General features: G+C 37.3%; 1 protein-coding gene across 1 annotated transcript in view; it reads right to left on the reverse strand.

The window, feature by feature from the left end:
• The window catches only part of rxfp2a (relaxin family peptide receptor 2a), a 69,705-nt gene that overhangs the window by 23,882 nt on the left and 27,987 nt on the right, over positions 1–17,836 (reverse strand). The window contains exons 3-6 of the mRNA XM_027137489.2: positions 16,000–16,080; positions 15,550–15,655; positions 14,747–14,818; positions 9,010–9,081 (exon numbers count right to left, since the gene is read on the reverse strand). Of these exons, the coding sequence (XP_026993290.1) occupies positions 9,010–9,081; positions 14,747–14,818; positions 15,550–15,655; positions 16,000–16,080 (331 nt within the window). The remainder of the gene's footprint in view (positions 1–9,009; positions 9,082–14,746; positions 14,819–15,549; positions 15,656–15,999; positions 16,081–17,836) is intronic.

Below are 17,836 nucleotides of genomic sequence, written 5' to 3' on the forward strand. Positions count from 1 at the left end.
ACACAGCTAAGAATCTTTTCTGTACGTTGAAAAATAGAAACCTCTAAGGCATTCAAGTAAAAAACTTTATATATAACACTGAAAGAGAAATTACTTTACTAACTGGGAAGAAAAAAGTAAGCTTATAACATATGCAGGAACGCTAGGCTAGCCTCGGGCAGAGTCGTGAATGCCTTTCTGTTTTCAATGCATAGCAGAATTCCTCCATTTCTTATAATTTCTTATTGATTCCTCCATTTCTTATAATTTCTTATCGATTCCTCCATTTCTTATAAGTGCAGTTCTGTTTGTTTTAGTTTACCTTTGGGTTATCTTTAGCAACTAGAGTGCTGAGGGTTAGTATATTAAAATAATAATAAGATCAACAACAATGACAATAATATACAATAACAATGCCAATAATAATAATAATAATAATAATAATAATAATAATAATAATAATAATAATAATAATAATAACAATAATAATAAATTATAGGTATAAATTATAAGTATTATTATTTTTGTCACAGGCAGTATTTTTATTTGATGCTTAATTTATAATTTTTTCACACTAACCTAATCTTTTCACAACACAATATAGGTGTCCGTGTTTGATGTGCAGTAAAGCAATGCTGTACAGGCATATGTATGTACCAAAAGCATTTCAGATATTTCTTTTAGAGCACCTTTGAAATAAAATGACCTCATAGCACATTCATGTCCTACAGCCCAGTCTATATCATCTACAGTATGCAGACAGTCCTAAGAACAAATAATGAACCAGACGTAGCTTTGGAACCTCTAGGGCAGGGGTATTCAATTAAAATTCAAAGAGGTCCAGCAAAGGTCGGAATCTTATATTGTCACTTATATATATATATATATATATATATATATATATATATATATATATATATATATATATATATATATATATATATATGAAAAATAAGAAACACATGATAAAATCATAACAAAAACAAATAACAATTAAAGAAAATAAATGTGATTTTAATAAAAACAGTTTAAAATATGTTAAAAAGAATAAAAGAGGAGTAAAAGTGATTTGGATAAAAAGTAATGTAAAACATTCAGAATCTTTTGAATAAAATAAAAGTGCTTTTAATCTTTAAGAAAAAAAATTAAACAAAAGACTTTTGAGCTTCCCTTTTTTTTAAACATTAACTACATTAATAACACAGGAACCTTAGGCAAAAGAACATTTCAAGTAAAATAGAACAGGGCAGAATTTACTGAATAAAAGAAAAGTGCAGAGCTTTGAGTAGCTCCCTTTTTCCTCTCTCCTTTCCACCTCTCCTTACTCCCTTTCCATCTTCCGTTCCTAGTAAGAGAAATGGGCATGTAACTGTCCTGTCAGCAGTTTGAATCTTAATTGTCCTGCCAGCGTAATTATGTGCATTACTTCCACCTTCTGCTCTGGAGTATGGAACAGAAACAATCTGTTTTTGGCTTGGCTTTTGATGACGCTCCTGTCGTAACTATATTAACTACGCATGAACGAAAGATTGAAAGATTTATCTTTTTATTAATATCAAAGAGCTTATATAATCTTGTAATATTAGATTATAATAAGGAGATGCTTAATATGATAATATTAGAATTTTAACAGGTCCAGGCAGACCTGTCATTCGGTCTGGATCCGGACCGCGTTCCGCCATTTGGTGATGCCCGCACTAGGGCTACAAATCCACTACAGGAAAATATAATTTGATATCTACAGCAGACTGTATGCATACCAGGACAATGCACAAAGCCAGTAAATGCACTTGCAGCAAGCCAATAGCTTTGAGCTGAAAAATCCACAAGCCAGTGGTTTACTGCAGAATGGAAATGTGTTCCAGAGTGAATGTTGCATTATAGCACCACATTTGCCTTCTGGTTTTGAGTAAATGTAGCACATTTTTCAGATATATACAGTTGTGTTCAAAAGTTTGCATACCTTGGAAAAAATCGTTAAACATTCTTATTTAAGGATAGTGGTCACGTGAAGTCAATAATTATCACACAGTTGTTTGACTGATTTTAAAAACTTATGATAACTGCAATCATCTAAACAACCCTGACCAAAAGTTGAAATATGCTTGAATGTTTGGCCACATTATAAACACACAGGTTGACAAACAGTGTAAAAGTACTGGTTTCAAAACTACTTTAAAAGTATAAAAGTAAAAGTAATGCAAGGAAAAAATGCCATTGACAAACGCTTAGGCTGTGCCACAGGGGCCTATTGTGAACTACCCCACTTCCTCAAAAAACATATTTCTAAAAGCTATAATGACTATAATGTTATATTAATATGATAATGTTGAAAAATTTGGGATGCACTAGGCTACCTGTTTCAGACACATACTGTATATGCCCATTGAAAAAGAATGCATTTTAGTACAATGCAAATACATTAAAGAACCATATATGTGTACGACTGAACTGAGTTTCATGGAGCGGAAGATACGACTAGTTGGCTATAAGTATGGTGCAAAAAAAGTCAAACTTCAGAGGCATGTCATCAATAACCTTTATTGAAACAAACACATTGGACTTAAACAACAACAGGGTAATCAACATGCGACAAAGAGTTACATAAAGGCCTGAAGATCAGCCCTGCAACACTAAACAGTCTTTCACAGGCTGCTGAGGCAGGGAGTGTCATATTACAGTTTTTTACAATGGCTATGACAGTTTTTTCAATACATTTAACAAGTTTCCTAAACTCATAACACGGTTAGCACAACATCCGTCTTTGTAGGCTATACAATTAACACATTTCTTGTTGCTTTGATACAAAATGCATACAGTTAACACCCATTTAAAATGCTTGAACTTCTTTTACACACAAGCTCAACCAAAACCAAAACAATGTAATTTTACAGTCAAATTTACAAATGCTTTCACATTGTATGTTAGAACAGATAACATCATGTTCTAAACATAACTTATATATTCTAAAGTCAAAGTGAACAGCTGTTCATATTGTGAATTGAAACACAAATATTCCAATGGAATAAAATACATATTCCCTGTATTTTATTCCATTGCTAATGAGAAACAGCCTATTGCAGTTATGCAAATATATAAATCACAGCCAATTCCCATCTAGGAACCACACTCAGGTGTTGAGGTTTTTTCAATCGCATGATCATATGTTCTAAAAGAGGACTCCTTGGGCTGATCTTAAGTGGAAAAGGAACAATATAGAGCAACACAAAGAGGGGAAGTACAAAAGAAAGAAAGAAAGAAAGAAAGAAAGAAAGAAAGAAAGAAAGAAAGAAAGAAAGAAAGAAAGAAAGAAAGAAAGAAAGAAAAGCCTGCATGAGGGAGAGGAAGACGAGTACCAGGACAAGGGAGAGGAGTGGGGCAAGGACAAGGACAAGGGAGAGATAGTAGAATGCGGGGTAGCACTCAAAGAAGGACCAGAGCTAGGGTAACTGATCAAATAAGAGCTACTATCACTGACCATGTCATAAACCACGGGCTATCATACAGAGAGGCTGGTGAACGAGTACAGCCAAATCTCAGCCGGGACACAGTGGCATCCATTGTCTGTATTTTCAGAGAAACCAACAGGTAGGATATTGCTTCTCCTACAGCATAGTGTCTCTAATATGTAACTGTAGTTTGTCCCTCTAAGGATTCAACGTCTACCTCCCTCAGAGAGCAGAGGAAAGCTCTTGAATGAAGAACAGGAACTTGCTATTGTCAACATTCAGTACAGAGTTGTAGAGGTCAACCTTGTCTTTGGGAACATTGCAGCAATTAGCATAACATCCATTTCTCGGACTCTAGAGTCCGAATGAAACAACTATACAAAGTTCCTTTTGAAAGGAACAGTGAGCACATCAAAGAACTCCGTCACCAATATGTCCAGGTAAGGATATGCAATACAGTCATTACTGTACTATACACAGTGTGTTTTGCAGTAAACTACTCTATAAACCTGGAGTACATTAGAACATACAATAGATATATAGTACAGCACAGCATTTACATACACTTTGTCTAATTACTTTCAAAGAGTCATGGAGTTAGAGGCCATTCAAGTCCCACATGAAATTATCTATATTGACGAGGCTGGCTTCAACTTGGCAAAAAGGCGTCGCCGTGGGAGAAGCATAATTGGCAAAAGGGCCACAGTTACCATGCCGGGCCAGAGAGGAGCCAGCATCACCATGTGTACCGCAATCTCCAACAACGTTGAACACCTGCATAAATGTGAGATTGGCCCCGAAAACACAGACGCCTTTTCCTGTTATTAGAAGACCTGCACGAAAGACTGGTGCCAGAGGTAGAAGTGGGACAGGTGGGAGACCACTTGCCAATATATGTTCACGTCACATTCATATCACATGGGATAATATAGCATTCCACCATTCCCGTGCAGTCACAGCCTGGTTTGACGCCCATACAAGGATCCCATTTCCTTGCCCCTTACTCCCCTTTCCTCAACCCCATTGAGGAGTTTTTCTAAGCCTGCAGATGGAAGGTTTTTGACCATCGTCCACATGACCAAATGTCCCTCCTGGATGCAATGGTTGCTGCATGCCAAGACATCACAGCTGAACACTGCCAGTGGTGGATATGGCATGCCAAAAGATTCTTCCCACGATGCCTTGCCAGAGAAGATATCAGGTGTGATGTGGATGAGAACATGTGGCCAAATGCAGACAACCAGGCAGATTAGAAGATTACTTTGTTTTTTTTTTTATTATAATTTCGGTGCTTTTTCTGTTTGTATATCTTGCAGTAATGTCCTTTTGCAAATAAAGTCTTTACTGCAGCAATTCTGTGTCTGTATTATTTTTTTTTTACATAAACTGTACATTTTATAAAGCTACTCTGAGATGGTCATTCATTTTTTGTATTGAATTTCTGCAGCAAAAGAAACAAAAGGCATGCATTTACTAAACCTAACAATACAAAAATGTAGAGAGGCTTCAAAAGAAACTACTGTGCAAAATACAATCTATGATCAATACAATATACTGTCTATTGTATAAGGGCAGACCTGACACATAAAATAATGCAGTTTCTGTAATGTTCTGTAATTTCAGCTAATGATAGTGTTTTTTGCCATTGTGTTATGATTGAGTAAATGTTGCTGTTGGAAGAGCAAGAGCGTGCTGGAGACAGCCGATGACTGAGAGACAGGGCGAGCGAGTGTGTGTAACGTGTGTGTGATGATCTGCACTGCTGCTACTCTTGGATATTGGGTTCTTGTGATCATAGCAGGACGTTTGGGAATCTAGTGCATGGACGCTTTTCTCCTGGGACTTCTACAGAACGTTGAAGACGGCTGCCTTGGTTTCGTCATTCCACAGACGCAAGAATCCTTTACAGCCAAAACTGTACATTTGGAACATGTTTGGAACATGTGTTAGTGTTTTGAATAATTATTTGATTTTAAAACATGTTTGCAGTGTTTTGTTAGACATACTGTAGTGTATTGTAGTGTATTGTTTATTATTGTATTTTGAAAATTAGTTTTGGGGTTTAGTTTACAGTGTGTGATTATGAGCATGAACTTATCTGTTTTGCCAATTGTGTGTTTTAGGTGTGTTGGTGTGTTAAGAGTTTAGGAAACTTGTTAAATATATTGAAAAAACTATCAAAGCAATTGTAAAAAACTGTAAGAACTGAATGTATGCAAACTTTTGAACAGGAATTATTTCCTTATTTTCTTTTTTTAATGTTTTGTTTGATGATTGTGTCATTCTGTTATGCCTCACATGTTAACTTGAGTCCTATAAGAAATAAAATACATTTGTTCTTCTCACTCATATTTTCTTTAAAAAAAAATGGTACACAACCAGCAAATTCTCCCAAGGTATGCAAACTTTTGAGCACAACTGTGTGTGTATGTGTGTGTATAATTTTTCTCTTAAAAATTGAGCACTGAAATTAATGACTACTCAGTTAAATAATTGGTCAGACATGCACCAAATTAGTTTTTTTAATTTACAATAATAGTATTTGGTCTATGGTGATGTACTTTAAATAATTGCCAATGTTATCTTAAGCATTCTGGCAGACTCTAAACAAGTGCTGAGGTAACAGTTTTCAGTTATTCGGTCCTCCTTCAGTCTTCCAAAGACACAGAAAAAACTCAAAATAGGCTGACTGTAGACCCCAACATCTACACCACTCAGGGACCTGTGCAGAAAGGCTAACTGTCTGAGCAGTTCTTATACTCAGTAGAGTACAAGTGTAGAACAATGAGTAATTCTCCACCTCATCTAATGTGGAATCAGACAATTTTTTCTAAATATTGAGTAATTCTTATCTTCTTCTCCTCCTATTAAAAAACAGCATCTCCTCAAATGTTTTCATCAGTAGCCAAACTATTATAAATTGAGTGATTCTTATCCTAAAGACATTATATTATTAAAAGCATGAAGAATCTTTGTCTCAGGGTCCATCCATCCATCCATCCATCCATCCATCCATCCATCCATCCATCCATCCATCCATCCATCCATCCATCCATCCATCTTCTACCGCTTATCCGGGGCCAGGTCGCAGGGGGCAGCAGTCTAAGCAGGGACGCCCAGACTTCCCTCTCCCCAGACACTACCTCCAGCTCTTCCGGGGGAATACCGAGGCGTTCCCAAGCCAGCCAAGAGACATAGTCTCTCCAGTGTATCCTAGGTCTTCCCTGGGGCCTCCTCCCAGTTGGACATGCCCGGAACACCTCCAGAAACAGATGCCCGAGCCACCTCAGCTGACTCCTCTCGATGTGGAGGAGCAGCGGCTCTACTCTGAGCTCCTCCCGAGTCACCGAGCTCCTCACCCTACAGTATCTCTAAGGGAGCGCCCAGCCACCCTACGAAGGAAACTCATTTCGGCCGCCTGTATCCGGGATCTTGTCCTTTTGGTCATGACCCAAAGCTCATGACCATAGGTGAGGGTAGGAACGTAGATCGACTGGTAAATAGAGAGCTTCGCCTTGCGACTCAACTCTTTCTTCACCACAACAGACCGGTATATCGACTGCATCACTGCAGAAGTTACACCAGTCCGCCTGTCGATCTCCCGCTCCATCCTTCCCTCACTCGTGAACAAGATCCCAAGATACTTAAACTCCTCCACTTGAGGCAGGAACTCTCCACCAACCTGAAGGGGACAAGCCACCCTTTTCCGGCTGAGAACCATGGCCTCGGAATTGGAGGTGCTGATTCTCATCCCTGCTGCTTCACACTCGGCTGCAAACCGTCCTGATTTGAGAAAGCCAACAGGCAAAAAGAGGGAGACAAAATCCTGTGGTCCCCAAACCGGACTCCCTCCGGCCCCTGACTGTGCCTAGAAATCCTGTCCATATAAATAATGAACATGACCGGTGACCGGAGTCCAACATGCACCGGGAACAAGTCTGACTTACTGCCAGCAATATCAACCAAACTCCTGCTTTGGTCATATAGGGACCGGACAGCCCTTAGCAGAGGGCCACGGACCCCATACTCCCACAGCACCCCCCACAGGTCTCCACGAGGGACACAGTCGAATGCCTTCGCGCAAAGCACATGTGGACTGGTTGGGCAAACTCAGGGTATTCATACTATTTTTGGTGCACCTCAAGACATGTTACCAAACCCATTACAACAGTCTCTACTAGATCCAAAGGCCAAGGCCTGGCTGTCCACAACAAAAGCAAGTATTACTCAAGGTTATGTAACTATGGTTCTACAACTAAATAAAAACCCTTAAAATAGCTCTTAAGGTCAAAAAGTCTCAGGAGTAGGAAGAAGGACTTTTAAGAGGTTTACTAGTTTCTTTAGCAGAGGAGAAAATGGCCGAAGGTGAAGAAGGAGAAAAAATAAATAATGATAGTGAGTTAATAAAATGCCACAACAAGCAACAAGTAAAACAAACAAATGTTTCTCTCTCTCTCTCTCTCTCTCTCTCTCTCTCTCTCTCTCTCTCTCTCTCTCTCTCTCTCTCTCTCTCTCTCTCTCTCTCTCTCTCTCTCTCTCTCTCTCTCTCTCTCATTGAGCAGTGAGCTGAGCATGTGTGTTTAGGCTAAGAGCAGAGTAAAAGCCAAACCTCAGTAGAAAATGTTTAGTGAGCTGGAAAGCTGCAACTTTGTGTTATTGACTGACAATGATGCTCATGCCATAAGCACAAATAAAAGTTCTTTGGTCCGCTGTGTTCTCTTTCTGATGTGCTACCTTGAGAAAAATGATTAAGTGGCTCCATCCTCAGAATGAATATTCACATCAGAACAAAGAACACACAGATGTGTCTATGCTGTATGACAATGGGAAGATTTCTTTAGTCTGATTAGTACACCCTGTGCAGCTGTCATTTAATGCTCTATATAATTGTGTATGTGACAAATAAAAATCTTGAATCTTTAATCTTGAATTTGTAATTTGAAAAGTTTTTTATCACTGTGCCATAACTGATGTTTTCATCACTGTCTATCCTCACTATCCTCTGCCCAATTTGTTTGCTACTACCTATTGGAAATAAATTTGAAAAAAAAAAACCTAGTAGGTGATATACAAGCAGCAGGCACACACCCATAGAGGTATATTATCTAGCTCGCTCCTTATCCTTATGCTTCCTTGTAGATAATTTACTTACTTTACTCTCAGACTAATCCTGATGTACTACTCAAAGAGGTTTAGCAATTCAATCTAATTACAGAGAAACCCCAAGTGGAGATCTACATTTCTTCAATCATATAGGAGCTCTGAAAACAAGTCCCCCAGTTTCCACTGATTTCCAGCTGTTTCTGCTCTCGGAAGTGGGAGACTTGACACATAGATGAAGTGATGCTTTATAAAAAAATATCCATAATAACATTTACAGCATTTAGCAGACACCCTTATCCAGAGTGAATTACAACTGAGGGTTAAGGGCCTTGCTCAGGGGCCGAGCAGTGGCAGCTTGGTGGACCTGGGGTTCAAACCCATGACTTTCCGATCAGTAGCCCAACACCTTAACCACTGAGCTACCACATACCACTAACATATTCTTTGTTCCTATAAAACAACCTGAAAAAAGACTCACAGTTTTCTCAGTCTGATTAAGCCTCTGAACGCACGACTGGAAACTTTATGAATGCTGTTGTTCTGCAGAAACCTGTAGAAGAGAGAATTATACAGAGTAAGATTAATGACATCCTGCTATGTGAAGGAACTAGATTAAAAACTCAAAATTCACAATAACATAATGCTTATTTGCAAATCATAATTAATTAATCATTTCCGAAAGGCCGTCCATAATCAACAGCAATGAACACATTTTAATACTGTAATGAAATCAGCAATTTAATTAATGTCTTCTCTTAACAGTATGTCCTTGGTTAATAAGAAGGAATGTTCAATATTGATCTGTTTAGCTTTGCATTATTGTATGTTTTTAATGTATATGTTCTTTGTATGAGTGTTAAGATCTGATCTATCAGAGTACAATATAAACTCCACAAGAAGTTGTGCTGTGGTATCATGTGGTAACATTAATATGACCTTTTATATAATATAACCTTTATCGATTGTATTTTTTAGCCATATCAAAGACTCTTGATGGGCTTGAGATGTGTATTTGGTGTGCCACAATACTTAGGTAGGTAGTACGTATCAAATTAACATCCACATGAATGTTAGGACCTAAGCTTTCCCAGCAGAACATTACACATATTGCCTTTTTCTTACAGTGCATCTTGATGCCATCTCTTCCCCAGGAAAATGATGCACATGATGCATCAAGCCATCCAAATGATGTAAAAGACAGCATGATTACTCCTACCATGCTACCTTCTACGATTGCTACATGATCCAGTTCTGATGCTCGCATGCCAACTGTATGTGCTTTCACTGGTGAACAGGGGACAGTATAGGCAGTCTGCATAGTTCAAGCTTATGCAAACCCATAAGAGGCAAACTGTGATGCACTGTATTTCTATATATATATCTTCAGTTTTAGCCAGTATTAACTTTTTCATAACAAGTAGATCTTCTCAGACCAGGAAGGTTATCAGTATCCTGGATTCGCTGGTTGTCCTACTTTGGGCTACATTTGTTAAGTACTAACCACTGTATAGTGGGAACACACCACAAGGGTGGGGGGTACTTATTGCCTACTTAGAATAAGTCTTGATAACTGAAGCTGGATACTCTTATGCATGTGCATTTGATATATTTTCAGAAAAACTAAACATTATTCAGTAAAATGTTGATTTATTTTTTGAAAGTGTATGTGGTAATTATTGCTAATACTAAACTAAAGTTCATAGATCTAAAGGGAATCATTTGAATTCAGGCCTCTTTAACTATTAGGGCATAGGGGTTGCTAGTAAATAATTTGATTAATAATTAATGAATCATTTCAGCATATTATGTGATGGGTTCGAAATAAAATAATGCATTAGTATAATGCAGTTTAGTTTGGTTTCCAGAGGGCAGAACAGCAGGTAACATTGTTGTTTGGCTATTTGTACAAGGCTCTGGTTATTGAGTTTCATTTCCATTTCCTCACTGGTTTCGCCTGGGTTCTCAGTTTTTCTCCCTCCTCTCAAAACAACCCAGTAGGTGGATTGGCTACAGCTTGATGTAAATAAGTGTGTGGGTGTATCCCCACCTCGTGCTCAGCATTCTCGGGACACACTCCAGATTCACAATGTAACTGACCAGGATAAAGTGTTTACTGAAGATGAATGAATTAAAAACAGTAGATTAAAGGGTGCGTTTGTCCATATGAACTGTTTAGTAACTGAATTTAATCAAGCAACAGTCACAGGTCACGTGATCGGCAAACGGAATATTAAAGAACAGGCAAGGTCAAAACACTGGACAGCAATGTATGTGAACCAGCAGAGCAAAAAAATATCCATGACTTGGTATTCAAAGAACACAAGGACACTGACCAGATAAGGTGAGCAGTGAGCGTGTGACAATTAGGAACAAGTGAAGAATAATTAAATTCCAGTGACAGTAAATGTGGGAGTGCAGCTGTGTTGGAGAACACAGCTGCTGTGAAATGGAGTCCGGTGCAGCGATATCTGAATGCAGATGTGTATTGGGACAATGGAAAATGGAATCTGTAGCATTATTGACCTGACAACTTTCAAGGTATCAAAAATAAAGAGACACTTTTTTTTGCCAAGTGTCACTTGGTACACAGATAAGAACGATAGCAAAATTCTAGAGTAATTTCTAAATGTAAATCTCTGTAAAGAAAAGAAACATTAAGGATAAAAAACATCACACAAAATAAATCAGATTTTGTTAGAAACAAAGAAGAAGAGAATGGAATATTTTAGAAAGGTTGATTACACTAAACAAGGTTTTTCAGAAGTGGTAAGCTTTAAGAAAAAAAAAGACCAGTTAAAAGTTTACTAAAAATTCAGCATACTGACCTGAAACTAATCAGTATTTCAGAGCCAAAAAGTGGGATGTTAACTATTTAAGTCAGTTTGGTCAGTAATGGATTGGAGGGATTATGGTTTATGTAAGCATAATATTCCTGTATGTTATGTAAGTGATAACAGAAGAATATTTTTTTAAATCCTAAGGTGCGGTCAACTCTATAATCATAAAATTATGTTACTGCTTTAATTTTCTATATATATTTATGACATCTAGAGTAAGACCCAATATTTTAACTGCCTGTTATAACACTATCTTTGTAGAGCAAGAAAAAGATTTATAAAAATAAAACTATGCGGTTTAAGTGTACTATTATGGTAAGTAAATTATTCACGACTATTAGTTATTTATCATATTAATCTCACACAACTGGAAAAAGACAGATCACATTCTTCATATGTTGAGCATTATCCAAGGGTTACACATCATCAGTGCTGAATAAATCTTCTAAACCACCAGGATTAAAGGACTGAGTTGGGAACCTGCTAAGACTTTGACCTTAAGACTAATGCCTTATTTGTGATATGATATGTGTATTTCTTCAAATAAATCCAAGAATATTACGTAGCTTTTAACTTAATACATGTTTTGGAAGGCAAAAGGAATTCCAAAGGAATTTGAAACGCATGCTGACAGCCTTGTTGGCTTGCTGACAGCCTTGTTGGCTTACAGCTGCAGCTGTAGATATGTCATATTTTTCATTATCAATATGATTCTACTGTTGAATTTGTTAATATTCAGACTTCACTGATATATGGTGAAACATCTGTATACATCTGACGATCCCACTCATTTCAAATTCATACTAAAGATGTTCAATGAGGTTGAAGTCATGGGATTCATCCCATGTGTTCATGGACTTCACTTTGTGCACAAGAGACATTGTCATGCCTCCTTTATCAGGTTTGGGCCTTAGCCGATCAGAACTTCAGCTTTCATTTCTTGTTTTTTACACCTAAATGTGTTAAGCAACTCAGAACCTGGCACCCTTGGTGGCAGACCTCTCAATTTTTAGGTGCTCAAAAGTATAAGAAGAGATAGTCTTAAAATAATTAACGATATTTTGGTGCTAACAGTATTCCTTGCTTGAAAAACCTGCATCACGCTGGCACTCCAAAGACATCACTATACCATAACATTGTTCATTTGAGAAGCTTTTCCAGGCTTGTGCTTCACTGTCCTCTTAAGGAGGTGGAATGCTGCACAATTGGGTTATGGTTTTGTGACTAACTTTTGTAGTCTAAAAACTTGGGCTTTTCAGAGCAGACTTTATATATATTCTGTTTGTTTTTTTTATTTTTTATTTTTTTATTTGTATGGAAAGAGGACAGAACCAGGACAACTTGCAACTTTTTTTACAACTGTAAAAGAACTATGCATAAACACACACACACACACACACACACACACACACACACACACACACACACACACACACACACACACACACACACACACACACACTCTCACACACACACACACACACACACACACACACACACACACACACACACACACACACACACACACACACACATACATACACAGGAAGAGAGAGAGAGAGAGAGAGAGAGAGAGAGAGAGAGAGAGAGAGAGAGAGAGAGAGAGAGAGAGAGAGAGAGAGAGAGAGAGAGAGAGAGATGTTTAACTTATGTAATACTAATGGTAGGGGCAAAACTACCAGACAATCCCTGCTTATCCAGATATCATCACTGCAGACATTCTAAGAGTTAAATTACCTTTGATTATCTTCCTTCCTGATATAGATTACTATAAATTCATTTGAATGGAAGATATAGGACCTTAATTAGTTTCCTTTAAGATCTTCTGACTGGCAAACTTTCAGTCAATGTTTTTGTCTATTTTAGCTTCTTAGTTATTTTCTTTTCTCAATAACGTAATGATTTTCTCTGTGGATGTCTAGACATAATTCCTACAGTTGCGTCATTGAGATTAGCAGTGCAGGAAAGGGAATGGAGAAAAGAAAATTCCCACAGACACACAGAGACTAATGTGAAGTCAGAGTTTAGCATGGAGTCATTTTCGACCTTGATGAGGTCCGTGTTCGTCTTTTGTTAACAACCAGCTAGCCAACTAACTGAAAAAAGTAAACTATGTAGTCAGTGTTATAGATTTTACAAGTGAATATATTTATTAAATAAATAAAGCAAATACTTGTATATACAGTTTTGTACTGTATTTAATTGCTCAGTATAGTGTAATGTCTGACATCAGTGCGAGAGAGATTTGTGTTGTGTTGAGGCACTTGCTACATTCTGCAGATATGTATGATTTAAGATAAATGTTGATTTAATTCATTTTCTTTCATTTTTCCTGGTTAGAGGTTAGAAATTGTGTTACAACCTCTAGTCAAATGCAGCATTGATGACAGCGTTAAAAATAGTTTTAAAATCAGCTACTAAGATCTTGTTTTATACAAATAATTAGAAATAAAAACATTTCTGCAAAAAAAAAAGAAAAATCAATATACACCGTGTGTCACGGTATGTTTATTATATACAGTATCATGTATATTGTAGGATACTCACTATCCACTTTATTAGGAACACACACATCTGCTCAAAATGCAGCTACCCAATTAGGCAATCATGTGGCAGTAGCACAATGCATAAAATCATTAAGATGCAGGTCAAGAGCTTCAGTAAATGTTCACATCAAACATCAGAATAAAAAAATTGAGGTGTTTGTGACTAGAACTGTGGCATGGTTGTTGGTGCCAGTGGTGGGCTGGTTTAAGTATTTTATACAGTATACTGCCAATCTTCTGAGACCTTCTCACACGGCAGTTTCAGGAGTTTGGTGTGAATGGTGTAAAAAATAAAAACACATTGAGTGAGAAACAGTCCTGTGGGTGGAATTGCCTTGTTAATTAGAGCGGTCAGAGGACAAGTCCAGTATCTGTACCAGTAATTGTCTCAGAGTCTTGTTCTTGGGTGACAGGAGTGGAACCTTCTGTTGACAGTGTGTTCAGAGATCCTCCATACTGTGTAAAGCGTAGAGACTCATGGTGTGACCAACAAACATGCCACAATTAAATTCACAGAGATCAGACTTTTTCTTCATTCTGATGTTCTGAAGTGAACATTAACTGAATGTATGTATGCATCTGCATGATTTTTTGCATTGTTCTGCTGCCACATGATTGAATGATTAGATACCTTCATAAATGAGCAGGTGTACAGTTGTCCCTATTAGAATTGATACTGGATTAGAGTCTTTCAAATGCTATAAATGTATATTGTAAATAAATCTTCTTTATAGACAACACATCATGAATTATCTTTGACTACGGTGAACACTACATTTTGGTTACAAGTATTTTGATTTAATTCTGTGATGAATGCTTTGTGGATACTCACAGTCGCTGCAGATCAGCATATTTAGAGAACACATCATCAGGAAGCTCTCTCAGGTCATTGCTCTTTAGGGACCTGAGCAGTGACGCAGCAGGTTGGAAAAAGACATGACTGTGTTACTATAATTAACCTCCAAATAAGACTGAACAATGAAGTTGTGGTTAAAATGATATCCAAAATGTCTCATTCAGAATTCAGCTATATGTTTTGCACTTCCCAAAATCAACTTATTACCGAGTCTCATCCCTGTTTCAATTCAATTCAATTCAATTCAATTCCATCCCTGTTCAATTCAATTCAATTCAATTCCATCCCTGTTTCAGTAAACTTTTATCTAAAACTTGAACTAAAAGTTGATAAAATTATAAACAAAGACTAAAGATCACAAAACATAGTAGACTTTAACTTCATAGTAAATATTTGCGAGGAAGCACAAAAGCTTTTTCTCTCATGTCATCTAAGGGAGATTTTATGCAGATTTCTCTAAAGCTTTCTCAGATTTCTCTAAAGCTTCTATTAGTATCTATTGTTGAAGGTGCTATTGAAATAAACCAGAACTGAACTGAACTGAATAAGGACATTATTTGCAAATAGATAAATACACTGTCTCTAGATTAGAGCACCAGCCAAATGGCATATATTGTGGCATATAAGTGTAAGACATATATGTTCTTATCAATCTCTAAGCTGTATTGTAAAAACAATACAAAACAAAAATTCCCAAATACATTCCAGTGGGACTTGTCCTAATTTTCTGCCACACAAAAGAAGAATCAAATGGTAATCTCCCTGAGAAGAGTACATACAGCCAAGTCACGTTAGAGGAGAGAAGAGGCACGATACGCAAGTTCACCCCCACACATTCCACTTCTGTCTTGGTGCAATCGCAGCTCTCCGGATACTGCTGAAGAGCTGGAAGAAATTATCAGGCACATACATGCATACAAGTTCAGGTTAATTTATGGACCTGTAGTTGAATAATAAAAGGCAGATCTGCTGCTGCTTTATCCACCCACTGTGATCAAGAAGTATTGTGATGCATGACTATTTACACAGTGATGGCTGTCAGCAAACATAAAACATACTTTAAGGAATAAAGTTTGTCCTACATCATATAAAAAACATGTGGGCATATAGGCTGTGTGAGTAAAAATGTGCTGCGCATGTAATTTAAACTATTGTTATCAGAGAATGTGTTATCTACGTAAACCACATTTTTTAAATAAAAAGAAACAGTAAGAAAGAAGTAAACATACCGCAGGCGTCAGTGAGGTCCTGTGGTTCAGCTTTCTTTGTAATGGTGCGGTCAAAGATGTCGGCCCATCCACTGTTATCACCTAAAGACAGACAGCCACAGACATTTTGACTGAACTACCTGGCATTTTGGTTAAACATTTATGTAGTCAAATGAATAATGCAGGTAGATATTTGTCTTCCAAATTTTTTTTTTGTGTTACTATGAATTGCTGTGGAATTCAATACCACAACCCACAACCTGTTAGATGCAATCCAGTGCATCTACCTGTGTGTTGAAATTGCCAACTGATTTATGCAGGAAGGCTGAACAGTTGGTGACGAGTAATATTGAAGTGACTAGATTAAATAATTTCACTCACTTTTCTCATCAGCCACTTGATTAGGAACATCTGCTCATGCAAAATGCAGATATGGGTCAATGTTTACCTCAAACATTAGAACATTTCTAATATCAATAACTTCTTAATGGCATAGTTGTTGGTTCCAGATTGGCTGCTTTGAGTTTATCAGAAACTGTTGATCTCCTGGGATTTTCATACACAGCATTCTCTAACATTTTTACACAGAAGAAAAGTTATATAGATTAATCACCTTTATATTATGATAAAAAAAACAACCTGAAAAAAATGACATTAAGCATCAGCTCTATAGGTCAGATGAAAATTGAGAGATTGGCTTGAGCTTACATGAAGTATACAATAGCTCATATAACCAGTCTTTACAACCATTGTAGCAGAGCCACGTAAGGTGACACAATGTCTAAATGCCTAAATGTTTTATAGAGTAAGCATTACCTGATTGTGTACGCCGGCAATATATTCTGTTTCATTTGTGTTGCCCCATTTACCGCTCTCGCGAGACCACGCCAATTATGTCACGCAACATTGTGCCATATAAGGCCGTTTATACTCACCGAGGACTTAAATGTGTTTTTGGGTATATATTTGTAAATATTAATTTTGTACAATACACTTTGGTTTGTTTATATTGCTGTGTCTGTCAGTTTCCTTTTATAATTCGTGTATTAGGGAGTGTTGCCCCATTTAATAGTGCATGGTTTAGGTGTTACATACACGTGGACCGTTACATAGTGGTGGCCCGCACGGGGACCGCTCCATTTATTTTGCATTTGTTTGTAATATTTTGTTTATTATTATTATTATTATTGTTATTATTATTATTATTATTATTATTATTATTATTATTATTATTATTATTATTATCATTATTATTTTCTTACTATGGATTCAGAACAGACCACACAACCCACTGTTATAAATGCTGACGTGGTTAGTGCTAATAACACTCCTGTTAATGAACAAAACACTACTAATGCCATTCCTGATGCAGATTTTACTGCAGGCCCATTTGTAACTAGATGCAATCCAACAGCTGAAATTACCTCTATGCTTAGCTCTTTGTATATTTCTGATGGTTATGATGATGATAATAAGGAAAGCTGTGTGATGAATGTTGGGTTGATCCAAACAATGCAAACTGATAATTCACAGCTTAAGGTGGATTTATTGGCCCTTAGCTCACAAGTACAATCTTTAAATCACAATTTCAAGCAGTCTGTAGATAGTACCCTGAATCGGGAAACCAGTTTTAGGGAGGCAGTGGATGCTGGCTTAGCTGGCTTAGGAGGATTTCCAGATGTCCCTGGAGAAGCTGGAAAGAGCGGTGACTGACTGTTTTCTAAGGAGGGACGCAAAATGGGAAAGTCAGATGAAGAAATTGCGACTGACAAGCACTCCCACCCTCGCCAGACTACAGGCCTACACTCCAGCTAGTTCTCCCGTTACACCATAGCACCTTCCCAAGACACCGGTTCCA

The sequence above is a fragment of the Tachysurus fulvidraco genome, chromosome 20, assembly GCF_022655615.1.
Source record: "Tachysurus fulvidraco isolate hzauxx_2018 chromosome 20, HZAU_PFXX_2.0, whole genome shotgun sequence".
NCBI classification, from domain to species: domain Eukaryota; kingdom Metazoa; phylum Chordata; class Actinopteri; order Siluriformes; family Bagridae; genus Tachysurus; species Tachysurus fulvidraco.